The 23,011-nt window shown below is 40.0% G+C and overlaps 1 protein-coding gene across 1 annotated transcript in view; it reads left to right on the forward strand.

Moving 5' to 3' along the window:
• LOC149785008 (putative ammonium transporter 1) overlaps positions 1 to 23,011 on the forward strand; it is a 101,108-nt gene that overhangs the window by 25,752 nt on the left and 52,345 nt on the right. Inside the window, exons 2-4 of the mRNA XM_089978704.1 lie at positions 12,427 to 12,516; positions 17,856 to 18,083; positions 21,588 to 21,688. Coding sequence (XP_089834830.1) covers positions 12,427 to 12,516; positions 17,856 to 18,083; positions 21,588 to 21,688 — 419 coding nt within the window. The remainder of the gene's footprint in view (positions 1 to 12,426; positions 12,517 to 17,855; positions 18,084 to 21,587; positions 21,689 to 23,011) is intronic.

Raw genomic sequence — 23,011 nt, forward strand, 5'->3', positions numbered from 1 at the left:
AAAGAGGATTTAGTATGACCTATTCATGGATACTTTACAAGAGAACATTCGTGCTTTGCCTGTGGAGCTGAGAGAACGCATTTACCGAGAGCTGGTCAAAATACAAGTCAAACGTAAAGAACAATTGCATCCGATACGTCACCAGATCTTTAACCACTGATACCTGAATGGTATAAGAGAACTGATTCGTCAGAAATTCTTTCAATGGTCAGACATTGTTCAAAACTTTGAGGTCGCTAATGATCGACATGTTCATGATTATGGTTACTTCGAGAATCACCTAGTGCAACGCATTGAGGAAGACAAGTTAAAGGATTACAAACATATTTTACGTGGAATCTGCTTAGCGGAAGAGGAAACACCTAAACGAACTCTGACGTTTCGGTTACAGTATGCAAGATTTAGATTCCCTACTGGAGAACGAAGATCTCTGGCTAGAAAGTACGTGTATTGCATCCAAAAAAAGAGAATATAAAAACAGGCTGCCATGCCACGGTTTATGTCACATGTCATCCAACAGATTCCGTGGAAGGAACTCAATGACCATATTCAAACCGTGGATCATTACCATCAATTATTACAAGAATTGTATCCATTTAATTTGGGACGACAAGTGGTGTGTGTCTTAGTGACTTGTTTTCTGGGATTTCGTTTACCAGCCGATTCTTTGTGGACTCTTTACGATCAGTACTTACCACCTCCATGGCCTTAAATGGTCACGAAAAACTCCTTTTGCTCAAAGCCTTGCGGTTTCATCTGGATACTTCTCGACCTCAACAGGAAAAAAAGATTCGTCAACTTTTAGCTACCCAAGACGTGTATGACGATGTGTGTGTAGCTTGTGACTTACTCCCTCATTGGACAGATGTTCGTGACTGGAAAAAGGGGGGTTTTGAGGCTTGGACCCAAGAAGTGGCCCAGTATGCACAAGAGTTGTTCAAGGAAAAAAGTTACTTTTCAACCTGTGTTAGTGACGGTGCCAGAAGAACCCGTCACCGAGAACAACCACTCGCTTCAGGACAGGACTGTCATGGACATTCCTGAAAGGTCATTCCGGGAGGACACTTGTGTGACAATACCTCATGTAAAGACTGTAAGAACATTACACACTGTCCCTAGGACATCTTGGTTACCCAAAACATGTTGTACAGAAACTTGTTTATATTCCACTTTGATCGCTTTGCTGTGTTTTATATTCCTGTACATCACTATTTGGGTTGTATGTATTTTTGTCTTTCGTGTTCATATTTGAAACATTCAATAAACGTGTTCTGAAAAAGTATATAAACTCTTGTCTTGTTTGTTTTTTCGTGTCACAAGTGACATTTCTCACACCATGGCTACCTCTGCTGTCTCTGCTCCCTCTTCCTCTACTGTCAAAGTCATCGACGAACACTTAGATCGTGCCAGTTGGGAGGCTTTGTATCTTCGCCATCCCTTTAACATGCTCATTGCTGGACCTAGCGGTTCTGGCAAAACCGAATTCGTCAAACGTTTGATCGAACATAAACATCATTTGATCGATCGACCCCCTCAACGGATCGTGTGGTGTTACAAAGAGTGGCAATCGGCGTACAGCCTCTTGCGAGAAAGTCAAGGCGATTCCATCGTGTTTGTGGAAGGCATTCCTAAAGAAGACGACGGCATCGTCTCTGACTCCCGTCAAACCCATTTGGTCATTTTCGACGACATGTTAGGAGAAGACGAAGAAGAAATTAAATTGTGGTTCACGCGCAAAGGGCATCACCGTAATGCCAGTGTCATTTACATCACCCAAAATTTGTTTCAACAAAGTAAAGCCCATCGCACCATCAGTCTCAATGCGCATTACGTGGTCTTGTTTAAAAGCCCTCGAGATAAATCGCAAGTGCAAGTCTTAGCCAAACAGTTAGGAACGCCTTGGCTGACTCAGGCGTACGACGATGCCACTCAAACACCACACGCCTATTTACTCGTCGATTTGAAACCTACGACCCCCGATGATTTGCGATTTCGTACCCACTTGTTTCACCACTGGTGCCAAGACGGAGGGCCTGTCCTGTACACGTCTCCGTCCTCGACTTCATTTCACTCCCCATGAAAAAAAATCTATAAAAACCTCAGACCCTTTTTCGTCTGTCTCACACAGTGTGAACATGACGTCCCTTCAGTCGCATCTTCCCGTCAAATTGATTCGTGCCTTGTATGGCATCAGTCGAGAAAAAGATCCACAAACACGAGCCCGTGTCTTAGAAGCTAGTCTCAAAGAAGTCTTACGATGGTTCACGGTGACGGCACGTCAATTACTCCAAGGAATCATTCAGATTCCTCATCAAACCCAACGCTTTTTCGATCGAAACAAAGTCGCTTTGGTCCAACTGGCCGATCCCCGCATCGACACTCAAACCAAAAAACAAATCATTTTGAAACCTGGAGGGAGCGGTACTCTAGGAGGGGTCATCATTCGCTCACTCTTAAGATGGGATCCTAATGCCCCCAAAGTTATCCCCAAGACAAAAGTTCAACGAAGCCCCAAGAAGAAAAAGACCAAGTCCCCAAGAAGAATAACTTCTCCAGTGGCAGGACCCTCCTCTGACCAGACACCACCCCGGAAAAAGAAAAGAAGTCCCCAGAAAAAGAAACAGAGAAAAAGTCCCCAGAAAAAGAAAAGTCCACAGAAGAAGAAAACTAGTCGCAAGAGAGGCACTTCGGCCAGGACGCAACCTTACACTCGCAAACCACGACCTGCCACAGCGTCTCCGGCAGCCTCACGTTTGTCCACTTCTCCGTTGATGTCACCAGGAACTGAAGAGTACTTGGAGACGTTGATTACACCAAGAACTTCTCCGTTGATGACCCCCAAAAGAACTTCCCCAGTGGCAGGACCTTCCCATTTAGCGGCAGTGGCTGCTGCTCACAAAGTACTTTCTCCCAAAATCAAAGTCCATGAAAGATCGGGCATGTTACAAAGTTTACTGGATTTGTCCAAGCAAGAACTGGTTCGATTTAGTCCGTTGCGTACCCCTGCACGACGTGTCATGCCTGTCCTCAAACTGATACGCCGTAAAGACAATCAGTGGCGACGCGTTCCAGTATAAAAAAGGCCTGTGACCGAGTAGGGTATCAGTGTTTTTAGGTGCTCCTAAAGACTCAAAGATGTCACCCTCCAGAAAACCCCAAGGAAAGAAAAGGAAAGGACTGCCACCACGTTTAGCCAAACATGGGGACCTGTTATCTGTCCTGTCCAAAGCTTCTCCACCCCTACGAAAAAAACTCATTCAAACGGCCTCCAAAGAGGTCATCGATACCGTGTGCGAATGTTGTTTGAACGTTTTGAAAGGCACGATCCCTTTGTCCAAACACCAGAAACAATGCTTAGGCAAACATCGTCACGTTCTTCGGAAAATGGTTCAAAAGAAAATTCCCATTCGTCAAAAAAAGAAGATGTTGGTCCAACGTGGATGCATTTTACCTCTCTTGTTAGGCCCCATACTGAAAGGAGTCTTGGGAACCATGTTGGGAGGACTGGTGGGAGCAAGATAAAAAGGCCCTCGGAAGTCCCAAGATCTCAGAATTCACCCCTGACAACCCCATGGAAGGACGAAAACTAGCTTTAGTGCCTTACAAACGATGGATGGAATACCATCGGTGGCAAGAACAACGCACCCCGCATTTACCTCCCAATCCCAATTTGAGCGAGATGTCCCAGTTACAACACGAATTGCAATCCTTGATGGATCGCCAAGATTTGTCCGAAACAGAAAAATCGCAAAAGTACGGTCAACTCTTGCAACAACTGCAACTCTTTCACCAGAAAGCTTTAGACGAAACAGCTCTACCCACTCTGAAAGATTTTAAGACCTTGATGAAAAGTCCAGCACCATCATCAGTACCAGTACCAGTACCAGTGACCAAGACAGAAAAAGGAAAAGAAGAAGAAGAAAGGTTTCAAACTACACCAGAAAAAGTACGCAAGTTAACAACACCACCTACCTCCAGAATTGGATGGATTAAAAAGATGATGACCACCCCTTCTTCCTCACAAGAGAAAAAGAAAGTGAAGACAGAAGTGAAGACAGAAGTGAAACAAGAACCGATATCCCCCGCTCAGACATCCTCCTCTTCGACACCTATTGCTGGTCGCACACGCAAAGCATTGCAATCCAAGAAAATACCCCAAGAGAAAAAGAGTAGCATCCTCCAAGAGTGGGTGTCTTATTAACACACCAACCAACACACAAAAAAAAAAAATGGAAAAAGTCTTAGCCAGCATTTACTACGATCCCTCGCATCCTGCAGGTTACGCAGGAGTTCAAAAATTGTATCGTGCTGCCAAAACGCGACTGAAAAGTCTCCGTTTACCTCAAGTGCAACGATGGTTACAAGAACAAGCTACCTACACTTTACACAAACCCATTCGACGCAAGTTTGCCAGAAGTCGCACCCGAGTGGAAGGCATCAATCATGAATGGCAAGCCGATTTAGCCGATGTCTCTCATTTGGCCAGCTACAATCGTGGCTACAAATATTTGTTTTGTGTCATCGACGTCTTTTCCAAATTTGCCTGGGTCGTGCCCTTGACTTCCAAATCGAGCAGCGAGTTAGTGCGAGCCCTGCAACGGGTGTTGAAACAAAGCGGTCGTCACCCTCTTCGATGGCAAACGGACAAAGGCACCGAATTTCTGAACCAAGCTTTCCAAAAAGAATTAAAGAAACGTGACATTCATTTTTTTACCACCGAGAATCCCGAAACCAAAGCCAGCATCGTGGAACGTTTTCAACGTACTTTGAAAGAACGCATGTGGAAATATTTTACGCATCACCACACTCTGAAGTACATCGACATCTTACCGCACCTGGTGCAAGCGTACAACCAATCTTACCATCGAAGCATCGGACGTGCCCCGCAAGACGTGACTCCCGACAACGAAGTGCTGGTGTTTGAGCGTCTGTTTGGTACGTCCCCGACGAGGGCTGTCCCCGAGAAAAGTGGAGAGTTGACCGTAGGAGATTGGGTGCACATTGGCAAAACCAAACGCACTTTCGACAAAGGTTACTTACCTAACTGGACGACCGAATTGTTTCGCGTCACTGGACGAGTGCATGGCCGTCATCCTACCGTCTATAAATTGGAAGACATGAACGGAGAAGTGCTCAAAGGAACGTTTTATTTGCCCGAGTTACAACGTGTCACCAAAAAAGAAGACGACGTGTACGACATCGAAAGCATTCTCGAACGCAGAACCCGTAAAGTGGGCAAACGACGTGTCAAAGAAGTCAAAGTACGTTGGAAAGGATATCCACCCAGTTTCGATTCTTGGATCGACGCTTCGCAAGTCATCGACTATAAAAAGAAGAAGTGACCATCATGCCCTTTCACACAGCAGCAGACGCAGCTACGTCGACCACTCCTTCTTCCCCTAGTTCTTCTGTGCAAGATTTACAAAAACAACCCTTGTGGGTGTGGTGTGGAGAACGTGTGCCTAAAACGCAAATCGTCTTTTTCTGCCAAATCTTCGTGGTGTATTGTGTCATCGGGGCAGCCATCGCCAATTTGAGTTTGCAACAAGGAGACAAACAATTGTGGACCATTTTATTGAGCAGTTGCATCGGTTACCTGCTTCCCAATCCCTCCCTGAAATTCTCCTCGAACGGGAACGTTGTGTCCAGTGCCAGTGCCAGTCACCACTCCAACAACCACAACCAGAACCCCATTTTGGGCGGAGACACGCCTCTGACATCCAGTAATATCCCCTCGGACAGCCACAGAACTCTGGAATTATGAGTCACCAAAACCAATTTTACTTAACCTTACCCAGTGACAGTTCCATGGAGGTGTTTCCCAACAACACGTTGTGCTGTTACACGGCCAAATTACCTCAAGCCATCCCCTTAGATCACGAAGCCCATTGGGAAGTGGCTTTGGTAGAAATGATTCACCCGACCCAAGTCCTCAATGTCATTCCCCAGCAAAATTGTTTTAAGGTGGAAGTTCATGACTCACATTTGCAACAAGAGTTGGATAGGACTAGTGGCACATATACCAATAAAGCCTATGATGACAGAACTAAAACGTGGACCTACAACTTGTTGATTCCCCCAGGCTATTATTTCAGCGGTCAACATTTGGTCAACACCATAGCTACCAAGTTTAATGGTGTGTTTGGGGAAGCTTTCAAGAGTTCCAATGTCAATGTCAAGAACAAAAGTGTCACCATGGAGTACCACAAAGTAGCTCGTCGCTTCTTGATGAAATTTGAACGGAGTAAAATCCTGTCCATTGTATTTTGTCCTGGATTGTTTGACATGTTGGTCGGTGACACGGAGATGAGGAAGCAAGTAGAACAAAAAGACGAATCACCAAGCATTCATGACAACGAGTCTTTTGCGAGGTATTTTCGTTTCCCGGTAGAACTGAACCAGGGACTGAATTTGATCTTTGTGTACTCCGATGTGGTGGAGTACAACGTGGTGGGACACACCTCCGTACCATTACTGCGTGTCATTCGTTTCAAAGTGGATTCTGCCACGAACGCTGACGAGGAAGGTGGAAACACTTACCACGTCCACCGCGAATTTGTCCATCCTCACTATTTACCGGTCAGCAAGTCGTATTTGGACACGGTCAACATTGCTATAAAAGGAGATTTGGGACAAGATATTCCATTCACCAAAGGAAAAGTCACGGTGAAACTCCATTTTCGAAAACGGTTCTCTCACGATTCGTAAGTAAGTCATGTATCCAGTGTACCAAGGGGTGGCTCGACAGCGAGGACACGGTTTAGGAGACATGTTAAAATCGGCCTTTCGTTCGGTGGCCCCGGTGTTGAAACCGATGGTGACACGCGGATTGCACGCCTTGAAAGATACGGCACTGACGCAAGGCAAAGAATTTCTCCAAAATGTCATCATCGACAAACAAAACCCTAAAGAAGCCTTCATGAGGGCAGGCAAAAATGTCTTGCTGCAAACGGGCAAAGACATTATGGGCCGACGAGAGACACCTATAAATGCCCTGCACGCTACCGAGTCTGGCATTCAGCAAGGACAAGGCAGAAAGAGACGACGAATAAGAAAACACCCTTTCACCAGACTTCAAGCGAGAAAGGCCAAGAAAAGAAGAACCGTTCGAGACTTAGACGTTTTCGATTATTGAAACACAGAACAAAATGATGCACCGAGAGTCTTGCGCTTGTTCCAAGACGGAACTGGATCTGTTTGCCATGCCCCCCACCATGATGACGATGCAAGAATCCCAATGGGTGGAATTTAATCCCGTCTCCTCATTGACCGATTCCGCTCCCATCGAGTTTGAAATCAAAGGACAGCCCGAAGATTACATCGATCTGAATAGCAGTTACTTGTACTTGAAAGTCAAAGTTCTAGAAAAAGATGATGGTCCAGTAGATGACGCTGACGAAATAGCTCCCGTCAACAATTTCATGCATTCCTTGTTCAGCTCAGTGGATTTGTACTTGAATAACAAACTAGTCAGCAGCAGCATGGATACATACCCTTACCGTGCCTACTTGGAAAATCTCTTGACGTACGGAATAGATGCCAAGGATAGTCATCTCAATGCCTGCGTGCTGTGGGTAGCTGACGAAGCGAACAAGTTCGAAAAAACAGATGGAAGCAATTCCGGCTTTGAGGCAAGAGAAGAGAAAATCTTAAACAAGAAAAGTTTAGAACTGATGGATCGTTTGCATTTGGACATGTGGTTGCAAGAGAAATATTTGCTGAACGGGGTGAATGTCCGCTTGAGACTGAATCGCAGCAGTACCGCTTTCCATTTGATAGCTGCTGATCCTGCTAAGGCTCCTAAAAGCACAATTTTAGAGGCCAAACTCTACGTACGACGCGTGGAAGTGTTACCCAAAGTAGGTAACGACATCAGTCAAACGTTGAGCAGAACGACCGCCAAGTATCCCATACGACGTGTGGAAGTGAAAACGTTCACCATTCCCAAGGGACTGCAATCCATAACCGAAGATCATCTGTTCCAAGGACAGCTACCCAAGCGTTTAATCCTTGGTATGGTCTCGAATTCAGCCTTCAACGGAGCCATCAAAGAAAATCCTTTCAACTTTCAACACTTCAACGTGAAGAAAATCGAAGTCAGTCGCGATGGCAAGACCTTGTGTACCCGACCTTTCGAACCTAACTTTAAAGAGAAGAATTACTTGAGATCGTACTTGTCCCTGTACGAAGCTACCGGCCAGTTAGGAACCAACACCAGTCACGGCATTGAGTACGACGATTATGACGGAGGCTATGCTTTGTGGGCTTTCGATTTCACTCCAGACCAAGGCAGCGACGAGGGACATTTCCACCCTATAAAATCTGGCCAGATTCGTGTGGAACTTCAGTTTGCAGATGAACTGAAACAGACAGTGAACGTCATCCTGTATGCAGAATTCGATAATACCATAGAAATCAACAGTTTGAGAGAAGTCATTCTAGATTATTAGAAGCTATGGAAGACTGTTATCCCTCTTTACCTAGTGGAGAAACTTTAAAGATGGAATGTGAGGAGACCGTGGAAAAAGAAGAAGTGATCATGATGAAATCGAGATGGCCAGAACAAGAAGCCCATTTAGTCTCCTGTTTTGCCAAACACTTGGTTGACAAAATGACGGAATTGATCAAGAAAAATTGCTATGGATGTCAAAACGATCATCCCAGTCAAATTCAACACGATAAATGCCTAATGTTAAGTCAAGAAGAAAAATTGGACGAGTATCTGGACGAAGCTTGGAGTCTCATCTCGAACAAAGACGTGTTGCACCAGTGGTATACAGACTTGCGTGAACATTCTTGTCCACCATTAACCACTCAAGAGATCCATCGTATCGAAGCTCTCCTGAATCAGAGTGAGGAAACAGAACGAATAACCGTTTATTCGTCAGACATTTTCAAGCAAAAAGTCAGGATCGAATTGACGACGTATTATTACCTGTGAAGAAAAAAAAACACACAAAACAATGGATACCTGGGAACTTTATTACCTTTTGAACCACAGTTCGTATACGGCTTCTTGGAATCCTGTCGTCTGTGCTAAAGATGAACTCCCTCATCGCAAACCTAAAGACCATCAAGCTTACGTGATCAACACGGACGACAGTCATCTCCCAGGAACCCACTGGGTAGCCGTCTACTTTCCTCAAGAAGGATGTGTGGAATATTTCGATTCGTACGGATTGCCCCCTTTGGAAGACGATATCATCGACTTTATGAGAAGAAATGCTCAAACCACCCGATTCAATAACGTGAAATTACAAGGCACAGATTCCTTGGTGTGTGGACAATACTGTGTGTATTTTCTGCATCATCGCAGCCTGGGCTATTCCTTAGAACATTTAGTGACTCATTTCGATCCTCGTTCTTCTTCTAGAAACGATGTGAAAGTAGATCGATGGTTCTGTGACCATTATGCTTATCTTTTGTCTCAAGCTAGGAAACGTAGTGTCCATCAATGGCCTAATGATTTCCAACAGTGGAAATCACAATTTCATTCACAACGTTGTCAGCCCTGTTTAAAGTAGAGTAGAATTGAAAAAAAATGTTTGTGATTTGAAAAAAATTGTTTGATGTTATAGTGTTGGATTATTGTTAAAAAAATGTTAGAGTTGTTGTTGTTTAGTGTTAAGTGATTTTTGAATAAAAATGTTGTGTTTTGAAAAAAATGCCTTTGTGGTTTGTTTAGCTATAAGACTGTTGGATTGATGCTCTTTCATTTCTTACTATCCCTCTCATGACATTCACTGAACGTTGCGGATCGAAAACCGTGTGGGGGATGTTTTCCTTCACGTCCGCGCTTTGACTTTAAGAACCGGGGTTGTTCCCAGTCGATTATCGACTCATCCTCCTAAGAAGATGTGCTCCAAACTAGCTAAGCTCAACGAAGCCTACGTGAATTTGCATAGGGTCAGACACAGTCTGATACCGAAGCCAGAAGAAATAGAGAATGTGAGAATGTTAAAAATCACTGAAGACCTGATAGAAGAGCTCTTCAGAGAAGAAATGAACAGGGAGAAAGAAGAATGGACAGAGAAGTACAGACTTCAGAGACAGCAGCAACAGCAGCAACAACAACAACAGCAGCAGCAACCTGAAGCTGACAGAGGCTTTGTCGATTGTCGTATCGACACTAAAGAGTTCTTCTTCTCTTTCCGAAGAAGCAGACCTATCACCAGAAAGTCTATCCTCAGAGGACATCGCATTCTTAGAAACTAAAAAAAGAATGCCATAGCAAAAACAAAAAAACAGCCCTTTTCAGGGCTACCCAATAGTCTAGAAAAGAAATAACGATCGATTTGCCAATGTGTGTAGGTAGAGTAGTGTGAAAATAAACACTAACTCTTTCTTAAAAAATGTGAGGGTATGTGTTAGTGTGTTTGTATGATTGTGTTTGTAAGTGATAAAGTAGGTTGGTGTGGATAGTAGATTAAAATGATGTTTGTTTTTTTGGGCTGTTTGAGGTGTATATTTGGGGTTAGATTGGATTGCCTTGCGTATGTGGATAGTCTATTGAAGTGATGGGTAGCATAAAAAAGTGAGTGAGTGTTTCTTTTAGGTCCGCGCGTTGTTGTTGATTTTGGTCATGATCTAGGTAAGATCCATTTTATGTTTTTTAGGGGGATGTTTTCCATCACGTCCGCACTTTCACTATAAATTGAAACTCGCTGGGCAGTCTAGCTACCCTTGTTGATTGATCAACACAGCCAGAAGAATGAATAGCAGAATAGTGAAACTGTTAGAACTCCAGATGCACCTGGAATATGCCAGGCGCATAGTAAACGAACTTTCAGCGGAGGCTATCATAGAAGAAGCAAGAATGAAGAAAGAAGAGGAGGAGAGAAGAGAGAGGGAAGAAGAGGAAAAGAAAAGAGAAGAGAAGATGTCGTTCAGTATTCCCGAAACAGAGGATTGGGGTGTTGAAGCGAATCATCCTCCCTCTGCGCTCCCCAGAAGAAAGGTGAAAGAAGACTGGGGAAGAAGATGCGTGTGCGGCGCCAGGCCAGGAAGGTGCAACCATTAGATAGGTGCATCAGGAGTTCAAAAAAACAGCCCTTTTCAGGGCTACCCAATACTCTAGAAAAGAAATAACTATTAATTTGCCAATGTGTGTAGGTAGAGTAGTGTGAAAATAAACACTAACTCTTTATTAATAGTGGAAGTGTATGTCTTTGTGTGTTAGTGTTAGTAAGAGCTGAGGTATGTTTGTGTGAATAGTAGATTATGGGTTTCTTAGCGTATGTGAAGAGTATAGTTAGGGTTTTATTATATGAAAAAAGTAGGGGGATGTTTTCCTTCACGTCCGCGCGTTGTTGGGTCATGATCTAGGTAAGATCCATTTTATGTTTTTAGGGGGATGTTTTCCTTCACGTTCGCGCTTTCACTATAAGAACCCACAGTGTTAGTCGTTCAAACCATTCTGCAAAGAATAAAAAGAAGATGGCGTCAAACCAAATGGACAAAATACAAACCTTGCAAGACGTTTTAGACAACTTAGGAATAATGGAACAGATGCTAATAAGACTGGTTGAAGACCATTATTCCTATAGTCCCCATCGTGTAAAGATGGAAATTAACAACTTAAGAAAAGCAAAGGACAAGATTAGTGGTGTGATGAAGGAAATAAAGGAGGAGAAGGAGGATGAAGAGGAAAAGATAAGAATAAGAACATGGAACGAAAAAATTGAAAAAGAAGAAGAAAATGAGAAGAGGAAGAAAGAAGAAGAGGAGGAAGAGAAGAAAGAAGAGAAGGAGAAAAAAAAGAAGAGAAAGAGTGTTGGAGATAAAATAAGAAGTTGGTGGAGGAAAAGAAGAAATTAGAAGCAGAAGAAAACCCAAAGGCCCTTTTCAGGGCCCCCATATTTCTCGAAAAGAGATAGCCTTTCCATTGCCTACCCCTTTTTTAAAAAATTTTAAAAAAAATCCCATGTTAAATTCCCCTTGTCCGTAGATTGTCCCACGATTTATTCCCATGTTAAATTCCCCTTGTCCGTAGAGTGTCCCACGATTTTTCGCCATGTTAATTCCCCTTGTCCGTAAAGTGTCCCACGATTTTTCGCCATGTTAAATTTCCATTGTCCGTAAAGTGTCCCAAGGGGTTCTGTAATGCTAATTCCCATTGTCCGTAAAGTATCCCCATTCACTACTAATTTGACTCACTTTCAAATTTCTGAAAGCTACGTTTCCATTGGCTAATCCAAAGATCACTAAAACATGACCCCTAAGCGGCATTTTATTCACTTTGCCTTGACACTAAAATGGATATCGTGCATGATGCTGTGCCTTTAAACACCAATGAACTAGCTAAGAAGCAAACCTCTTCCTCAAATAATATCTATAAATCCAACTTGAGTATTGAATTTAAATTTTGAAATGTTAATTCTCTTCCAAAGTAAAATAATAAATAATTCATTATATTTTTTCTTTTAGTTATGCAGTCTGGTTTCGCACTTCTGGAGGCAGGTTCAGTCAGAAGCAAGAACGTCACCAACATTCTAATCAAGAACGTTTGCGATTCGTGTAAGTGCATGGTTTTTTTTATTAGATCAAACAATTGGTATTACAGTTAATTCGTTTTGCATAAAAGTAGAAATAAAATTGAGAGAGAGAGAGTAAATTTGAATATATCGGTGACTATACAAAGTGTGTCCACTTCAAGAGAAAAATATTTCCTCTTATCTACAAAGAAAAAGGTAAAGTTTTTGTTTATCAAGTTATTATGGCAAAAAACATTCATTGGTATGGATATTGATCTCTCAAATCTGAGCCAGTGCGATAAGTAATGGCTTATTGCATAGATAAATCTAATTATCAAGTACAATAATTGTAGGAGGGACTTTTGCAAATGTATCTTATACATACAATCCATCAAGGTGTGCAATTTGTCAAATTAACGACTGTTTCGTAAAAACGTGAAGAGAATTATTTTTGGCGCAGATAAAGAGAACGTTATTGTTGTGTGGGTACGATTGAAGAATCGCACATCCATGTATCTTCGGAGGGGGATTACCGCCATAATTATATGCGTGTATTTTATAATATTCCTTGATGCATTATTGTAAATGGCTGTTTGCAAGTGCTACTTTCATAATTGTAACCATGTATATTGTATTCTTCATTGATGCAAATTGCAGTTTGCAAGTGCTACTTTCCTTCTTCATTATTGTCAAAGGCTGCTTGCAAGTGCTGCTCTAAATTTCTAAAGTGTTTCCTTTACCAGAAATGATTAAGGCACCCCACCGACATTTTGTGTCGATAAACATGGTAACTCTTTCAGTCACCCTTTCGAAGATGTACGATAGCAACGAAGTTTTAATCGTCATCTAAACCCATGTGCTTTCTCGAAGATCTAATTGATTTATAGCACCTTACGAAAACAAAAACGCATACACTACATCAGGGTGGTCCATCTTCTTCAACCCCAGTCCTGACGCAGATAAGTATTTACTTTCGCTATTTAAGAAATATACTTCTTTGTGAAATCTCTCATTACTTTGGAAACTGTAGTTATTTTAGCAAAGTACGGATCAGAAAAGACAATTATATATTCCCTCGTAATTTGCTTAACGAGCTTTAAGCTGACGATCGTATTGTACTTCACCCATTTTGACGCACCTCACAAACGTTTATATTTTCCTGTGATACTATTGTACATAAGCTCTGGCTAAAAAAAATATATTTCAGAGCAGCATCAATAGCACATAAAAAGTTTATAGGTAAAATGACATTAAAATGAATTGACCATTACATAAGGTTTTCTTATTCTTATCACAATCTTCATTTAGGAAAATATTTTGTCGCAAAAGCCAAAATAATTAAATTGTGGATTTTAGGTTGGATTCATTTATTCCTAGGTCTTTAAAGAGGTGTGTGGTTTTTTTTTCTTGTACTTTATCCAATGTTGTTGAAAGGCTGGGCTGTGGTTAAGGTTACTACTCATTGCAGTAAAGTGTTTGGTGAGTTTGTCTGCCTTTTCCTTGTTTGTGGTGCTACCTGCTATTTTGGGGGAGGTGTTTACTCTTTTTCTTTAGTCGATTCGATTTTATCCCATACTTTCTTGAAGATAGTTTTGATATTAACTTCAGAGCAGAAATTTTGCCAAGATCTTTCCTTTACCTGCTTAATGTTTTGTTTTAGTTTTTTTTTCCCCCCAACCTTTATATGCTGAGAAATCTAAAGAGTTTCCTGATCGTTTGATCATTTTTCCTTATGCGCCTGCTTGCATAGGTTATTCCACCATGGTACAGTTTGTTTGGTTTGTGTACCACTGGTTTTAGGGATGTTGGAGGTGGCAGATGCTTGGATTGTGTTAACTAAATTTTTATAGAATATATTTACGTCATCATTTTCTAGGTTTTTCGCGTTAATTTTGGTTAATTGTATTCTAAAGGATTCCCAATCAGCTTGGTCATATTTCCATCTAGGGTGTTTGTTGTGGGGTTATTTTTGACCGCCATCTGCAGAGTGATGATGGTTGGAAAGTGGTCACTTCATAGCGAGTCAGTTTGTTCCACTCTCCAGTCTGTCATCTGTGCTAGTTTAGGTGATCATATGGTTAGGTCGATAGCAGACAGAGATCCATACTCCGGGTTTAAGCGAGTTTTTGGCCCGCCATTACTGATGGTCAGGTTGGATTCGGCAGCCCATGCCTCAACCAACCTGCCTTTCTTGTCCGTTCTATCCCCCCATTGAAAATTCCTTAGATGACGATGCTATTTTCTACGTTTTTGTTCGTCATTTACCTACGGGTTGCCAAATTAGAGGCGTTGGTGTTTTCGCCCGGGGCGTATATGTTAAAAATTGAAGACTTCCCCTCCCCGTATGGATTGTTAGGGATTGTATTTCAAAGTTTTCATTACTGTCTGGGGTGTGAGTTATATTAACTGGTGTGATATTATGTAGGTTTTCTAGGATAAAAATGACTAGACCCCCCTCCCTGTCCTATGTTACGATTCTTAACGTGGCCTGGGGAGTAACCAGGGAGTTTGGGTAGTTGTTCAGTTTTTTCCTCAGATCTTACTTTCTTGTATACAAATAATATCTGGCTTTATAACTTGGTCTTGTAATTTGATTTTTAATTCATTGATATTACTTGTTATACCTCAAGAGTTCCATTGCCATATTATTAATTTAAGCTTGGTTGTGTTATTCAAAGTGGTGCGTAGTCGTTTAATTTGGTTATATATTTGGGGGGAGGGGTTTAAGGCTGCTTGGAGTTAGGCTATTCATGGTTAATGTAATTATTTCATGAATAACCTGTTCAATTTGCTGCATTGCTGTGTTTCCCTTATTTGTGTTTGGATTTTCTTTAACCGCTGGTGAGTGGGGTGGGTGTTTATACTTTTCCTGATTGGGTGGTATTGTTATTTTTTCCCTAGGCTTTTTTCGGGTTTTTTATGTTTGTTGTTTGCTTGTGTAGTTGGTTTATTTTGGTTTGAATTTCGACTTCCTGTTTTGGTTTGAGTGGTGTGTTTCTTGCTTTGTTCTAGGTTGGTGTTAATTAACTGTGTGATATTTTGGCTGCATAATAGGACATTTGTTTGCTGTTCATGAGATCTATTGTTATAGTTTCTCTATTTGTATAAGGGCATTCAGGGTATTGAGGTTTGTGTTCTCGCCTGCAGTTAGTGCATTTAGGTGCGGTCCTTCTACAAGGTCCCTTATGTTGGCCCCCGCATTGATTGCACTGGGTGTTGAATTTGCAATTGGACGCATAGTGCCCCCCAATGCTGGCATTTGATACAGAACCTAGGTTTATTTACGTACGGTTCCAGGCGATGGCGAACTCCATACGGTCCTAATCCCTAATTGTACCATGGATGTAAGGGGTGTTATGGACTCAATGACTGCTGAATTGGTTATCTGCCCTATGTAATTATTTAGTCTGTAAGCCCTTTCAATCGGTGTCCCATTTAATTTTAGCTTTTGTGGTAGAGTTTTGTTGTCCATCCTTTGATTTGGGCCTTTTAATTTAAGTCTTGCTGTAAATTTGGTGTTTCCTACTTGGAGGGGAGGTGGTTTGACAGTTATTAGTTGGTTGTTATGGTCAGGTGGGGTGTTAGTCCTGTTTTGGGGTTTGTTCGATTCAATGCAATTAAATATATCGTCACGCGGACGTCAGAGATGACACCACAAAAGTTCATATCTGGGTGTGTGACGCCGAAATACTGATTGAACATCTTTTTGTGCGCAACGTCAAAATCAACCATGTAATGCAACATGTCTATATAGGAAATTTCGAATCTCTCATTATGAAATACATAATAATATCATTTAGTATACACTCATTTAATCTTATGTAGTCATAGGCATTTCCGAATCACATGCTCTTGACTATAACCCTTTGCGTTTTTGCTGACATCCGATGATTTTTATTTCCATGTATAGATGGATGGATTGGGGCTTAATGTCACGACAGCACAATAATGGCTATATGGTGTTGATTAACAGTTTTACAAATGTAATGATGAGAACAACACAAAGCTCTGAAGGAAGACGAACCCTTCCAAATAAACATAAATATACAGTACTACAGGGGAAACATATAAAATGTTCACATTCTGTACATTTATTTAAAGATAAAGGTATTAGTAAAACACGATCCCTCAAAAAGTCCAAACCAATCTTAGATGTACCTAATCAATTTAGTTTTATTTCCATTCTCAATGTGTAACTAAAATGCATGAAATCATGAAAGTCGAAAGTGAGGAGTTATACAACTGTTACAAAACCATTTTCTTGTTTTCTTCTGAGTCGGGGAAAAGATTTCTTTGGATATGGTTTGTTAATGATTTCCGGTTTCATTATCGACATACCTGTTTGGACCAAGAACACGTATGCGGTCGGATAGATAGATAGATAGATACCGGGACCGGCACTACCATATAGGCAAACTAGGCAAACTAGGGCGCTGATTTCAGGGGGAAGTATTTTTAAAAAAAATATATTGTTTATAAATCTTGAAATTGATATTTTCGGGGGGGGGGGGGGGCGCCAGAATCTAACCTTGCCTAGGGCGCCAGATAGTCTGGCTGGGTCTAGCGCCGGCCCTGATAGATACGTATATAGATACATAGATAGATACATAGATAGATATATAATCTGCAAAGGGGACTCTTTACTGAGAGAATCATTTACTCGCGTGAATTATGCTAGAAGTCGCTTGTTTTCCCCTTATTTCCAAGGACTTCTCGACAACAACCGTTGTTTATTGGAAGGTCTAGAACCGCGCTAAGATTATAAATAATTTTTCTCTAAACAATGAATGGCCACAAATATCATAACTTCACAATCACATGGCTTCTACTTGTTAAAATTCTGTAACGTAGTGCAATAAGTTCATACCATGAAAATACACATCACAACTAAAATACCAAAGACAGGGAACTGTTTTCCTACTTTATCACTGGGTCACCCGAATTTCGATTTCTAGCCAATTTCCAAATTTGACTTTACACTGTATTTACCATCATGCCAACATTAAATGGCGTCTCCAGATAATGGAACAACCCCTTCTCGGTTATTCCATTGTGCAAACTATCAGTCCCTATTACACATATTTCAGATGGAAATACACAACCAATCAAAATAATTAGGTTTTAACAGGAACTGCTTGGGTCCATGCCCATGTATCCGGTTGTAACCTGAATTCAACTACGAAAACTAGACCACGCTATCATCATCATCCAACCTCACCATGGAGATGTAAATACAAATTTCGCATTCACTATATACATGATAGATAGGTATATATATATATATATATATATATATATATATATATATATTATATATATATATATATAGATAGATAGATAGATAGATAGATAGAATAACATATTTTTCTTGTATATTTTCAGTCATTTGTGGAGTATCATATTGGCTCTTTGGCTTTGCACTGGCTTATGGAGATGGAAATCAATTCATTGGCTATACGTATTTCGCAATCACTGACCTTCCTGCCAATCGCTATGGATACTTCTTCTTTCAGTTTACATTTACTGCAACTGCCGCCACTATTGTGTCGGGGGCCATGGCCGAGCGGTGTGAATTTATGGCCTATTTTAGTTTCAGCTTAATCATGACTGGTAAGAGACTAAAACACTAACATGTTTAAGTGATTAATTAAGTGTCTTCATGAAATAAAAAGTAATTTTTAAGCCAGGACTTGTGCAAAACATTGATGGCGGCCTTTTTACTAGCTACGTAATCCTGAGCTTGGATGTCGCGGCCTAATCTCCTCGCTTTGTATCTCTGGCCTTTAGGATCGACCTTCATTTTCGACACGTGCAAGAATGATTTTCTGTACTTTCTGGGTTGGTGGTTTTGTCGGGATCTTGGATTCCACCATCTGAAAGTTTGTGTTATTATTTCATTCCCAAAAACAATAGACAGCTGTATTTAAGTAAACAATCTTTAACTAGCAATGCCACATATGGGTACATAAAATGTTGAATAATTAACTTATACGGGTTGAAATCTGCCAATGGGATGAGGGAAATTTAATAAATCCGACCTACGTCAATTACAGTGTGCTAACTTCAAAGGACCAAAGGTAACACGGTTGACTCCAATTTTGCTTTTGTCGTTGAAAACCCCTCACACCCATGCACGGTCTGGAAACAATTGCTCGTGTAAGTTTCATGAAACATCGATGTAAATTGACCTGTCATTTATCTTTGTGTTGTCTCCAATTGTATGCATGTATAGCCCAGGACACTGTAGCATCTAACGAAGACCATTGACTTGATCAAGATCATGGATATGGTTTACACTTTGAATGGCCAGCGCACTTTCAGTCAGTATTAATATTAAGGAATGTTTAAAGATGTATCTAAAACAAAATCTAATTTCTTTTACATTGTAAATGTTTTTACAAATAATTCAGACAGACTCTGATTTTGATCGCTGACTGTTGCAACGGACTCGAAGTAAGACTTGAGAAACTGCACCTTTTCTGTATTTTCATATACGTTTAATGCGGATCTAATTGACATGTCAGTGTCTTCATATACATTTAATGTGGATCCCATTGACATGTCAGTATCTTCATATACGTTTAATGTGGATCTCATTGACATGTCAGTATCTTCATATACGCTTAATGTGGATCTCATTGACATGTCAGTATCTTCCTATACGTTTAACGTAGATCTTACTGACATGTCAGTATTTTCATATACGTTTAATGTGGATCTCAATGACATGTCAGTATTTTCATATATGTTTAATGTGGATCATTGACATGTTAGTATCTTGCTATAAGTTTAATGTGGATCTCATTGTCATGTTAGTATCTTCCTATACATTTAATGTAGATCTCAGTGACATGTCAGTATCGTCCTATACGTTTAACGTAGATCTTACTGACATGTCAGTATTTTCATATACTTTTAATGTTGATCTCAATGACATGTCAGTTTTTTCATATATGTTTAATGTGGATCTCATTGAATGTCAGTGTCTGCATATACGTTTAATGTGGATCTCATTGACATGTCAGTATTTTCATATACGTTTAATGTGGATCTCATTGACATGTCAGTATCTTCATATACGTTTAATGTGGATCTCATTGACATGTCAGTATCTTTATATACGTTTAATGTAGATCTCAATGACATGTCAGTATCTTCATATACGTTTAATGTGGATCTCATTGACATGTCAGTATCTTCCTATACATTTAACGTAGATCTTACTGACATGTCAGTATCTTCATATAGATATAATGTCGATCTCATTGTCATTTTAGGATTTTCTTTAACGTATATAGAGAATAACTACGGTTTTTTTTATTGAATATAAGGAAATATTTCACGAGTGAATAGGATACATTGTATCCTTACAAGGGCGAAGCCTCTCGCGACAATACAAAATGCTCCATCTTCACGAGATAAATATTTCCTTGTATCTGTTCAACAGAAATAGGTTTTCTATTTATTCAATAGCTTTTATGGCATAAACATTCGATATCTTTTCCTCCATTCTGTGTCAGTGCGATCAACTTCTACATTACTACATCGATAAAAAGAAGTTCCGAAATTTTACACTACCCTGTAATTTTACAACAGCGACCTTTCGGCAAATTTAGATTGTTCATAAATGGCTAGTCTAGAAAATTGAAAGAACGGTCAACAGACAACAGAGTGTGTTATTAATCAACACGTTTTAATTATTTACGTAATAAATTTGGTTTCTTTTGTTTTCGCTTTTTTATTTCTGCTTCCAGACGAGAATTTTTGTTATTTGGCAAGTTGCTTTTTCGGTAATAGACATTATACCAAAATTTTCATTCTCAAATAAGTTCGGCGTACAATCGATACTAATCGTGTTGGATTTCTCCATCGGTTTCATACATTATTTTGGTTGTCAAGAGAGTTACAATTGCTACATAAACAATTTTATTCCTATATATAATTAATCGTTCTTCTCAAAAATGTTTTCATTATCTAGTTGGGTGTAATAAATATAAGATACTGTATATTTGTCATGTGAAACTAATTTAAGTTCAGTCACTGACAATCCATATGATTCATATGGTAAACTAATTATAAAAAAGTTAATACTCGAAGCCTGCATTTTGTAGTCTGGGTGTTCATTTTTTAGACAGTTTCGATGGCACCTGCTCATTGATTCCATACATGTATTTTCGGGGACCAACAGTCTTGACACATTTATGATATATTCATCCTGAGAGAGAGAGAGAGAGAGAGAGAGAGAGAGAGAGACAGACAGACAGACACACACACACAGAGAGAGAGAGAGAGAGAGAGAGAGAGAGAGAGTGGGGGGAGGGGGACGAAAAATGAAAAGACCGAAATGTGAAAATACATGTTTGAATATCACACACAAGGGTAGATATTCTTTCTAATTGGAAAAACAAAGTATTTTCAAAAGTAATATCTTTTTTTTCTCATCCTCACGTTTCAATATCTCATAATGAAATATATTATAAAATGTCGATCTCATTGACATTTCGAGATTACACTTGTGGCATAATGTCTATGGATTTTATTTGACCACCAATTTTCATCTAAATTCAGCAATTATTTGTTTTCTTAAATTAAGGAACAGTGTTTTAGTACATGTAAATTCGTTGCTTTTCCGTGTTTCTATATGTTATTTATAAATGTTCTGATTTGTTTGAAGTTACTCTGCCAAGAGCTATTTCTTGTGTATCAATTATGTTTTTGCGAAAATTCTATTTGTGTAAGCACTTTAACTCCTGGATTTCCCAAAAATTCCTGTTTATTCACAGAGTAATAAGTGTTGTTGGATTTTGTGGTTTGTTGCAACCACGAAATCCACTTAAAGTAGTATCCTGCGAAAAACTAGTGAATTCAGTATTCCTAAGTGTGTAGTTACCTGTGCTTAATTGTCTTTTAACACATTTTATCTTAGATCTTATTTTGAAAGCTGATGGACCGTATTTTTTTTTTATCTGATCATTTAATGTTTCATTTTTTGAGGGGTATATACTCTTTGGCGATATATAACAATTTTATACCTATCAACAACGTCCAAAGAGTCATTACAAAACTCATTCCAGTCAAAACTGAATGATCTATATTGTACCTGTTTTCTCTTAGGCTTTATATACCCACTGGTGACTCACTGGACATGGTGGCCTAATGGATTTCTCGTTCAGGGAATAGATTATGGAGGCGAGATCGGGCGTGTTGGATATCGGGTTAGTTATATAACTAGCTACGGGAGCAGAAAGGGGAATGCCTTTGAAGACAAGGTGTATCCGTACATCTGGCAGCCACAGTGGTCATGATTTTGATGACTTGGAGTCCTAATTTGTTATTTAAACTGTATATTTTTAATTTAGTAAATAGTCATCATAGTCCCTTCATTCCCGTTTGTCATTAGAGGGCGTGAGTGCACTATAGAATTTTTTGACTATATTACTGGTAAAGAAGCTTTCGGTAATATGGAGAGTGTCTGAACAATTGAACGACAGATCCACACAATCGCCATTCGAATCAGTAACGTGCGGTTCACTTAAATGTCTTGTTCAGGTATATGTGCCCGTTTAGTTCATTGTAATCTGTATTCTGGCCATATGACTTCATACAAGTACAAAAGCTATACATTGTAATTAATACCTGGTAAGTGATAACCGTACCAAGATTGCATATTGTAACTACAATGGTATATTTCATTAGGTCAGATTATAGTACTGTACTAAATTTGGAGTATGCGCATTTGGTTATAGCGCCCCTTTAAAGAAATTCTTAGATTTTTGTTATTACTTGTCTGATTATTGGAATTCGGTGCAATATAAATATTTCTTTGCCCGAAATAATTGGCCAGTTACTATGAGCAAATTTCACGGAGTAAAGTGTTAGTGAGTTTCGATGATGCCATGGTTCACTAGTAGAGAATTCATGTCCAAACCGAATGAGTGTCCATGAATAATAAAGTCCCTACTAAAATCTAGTGTACATTGGTAGTGTGGCTGCAGTGGCAGTATTTACGGTAGGAAACCGGTAAATGACACAATGGAACCAATAAGAAGGGACTCATCAGATACCATTTATGTCGACATGGTGACAAATGTGACGCAGTTGTAGTGGCGCAATGTGCCTGAAAACCATGAACTGACTGGTCTAAGGCGATGCAGTTAAAATAGTTCCTTGTGTTAAGGGTTAGTTTTATAGTTTCTACGGCGTGAACTGCTGGCTGTATGGAAACCTAACGAAGAGAAACCATGCAGATGTGTGGTTGATAGATATTTGGCAGGTTGTGAGATATGTGGTCTTGTATTAATTATAGTAAAAATTATGTATATAACGGACACGTCGGGCTTTCCAATTTACAATTGAATTTGTATGGAAGTCTTTGGAAATTTGGGGTAAACTTATGAATTCTAGCGGGAATCGCGCCAAGCTCGGTCAAGTAGAAACCCTTGGCTTATAACAGTACGCTGTCAACATGGATACCATTTTACTTGTTTATGTTAAAAACGTTTAGAATCACGAAAAAGCTGTTTAGAGATGACATACTG

The sequence above is a fragment of the Sinohyriopsis cumingii genome, chromosome 13 (assembly GCF_028554795.1).
Source record: "Sinohyriopsis cumingii isolate HCF-2022 chromosome 13, ASM2855479v2, whole genome shotgun sequence".
NCBI classification, from domain to species: Eukaryota; Metazoa; Mollusca; class Bivalvia; order Unionida; family Unionidae; genus Sinohyriopsis; species Sinohyriopsis cumingii.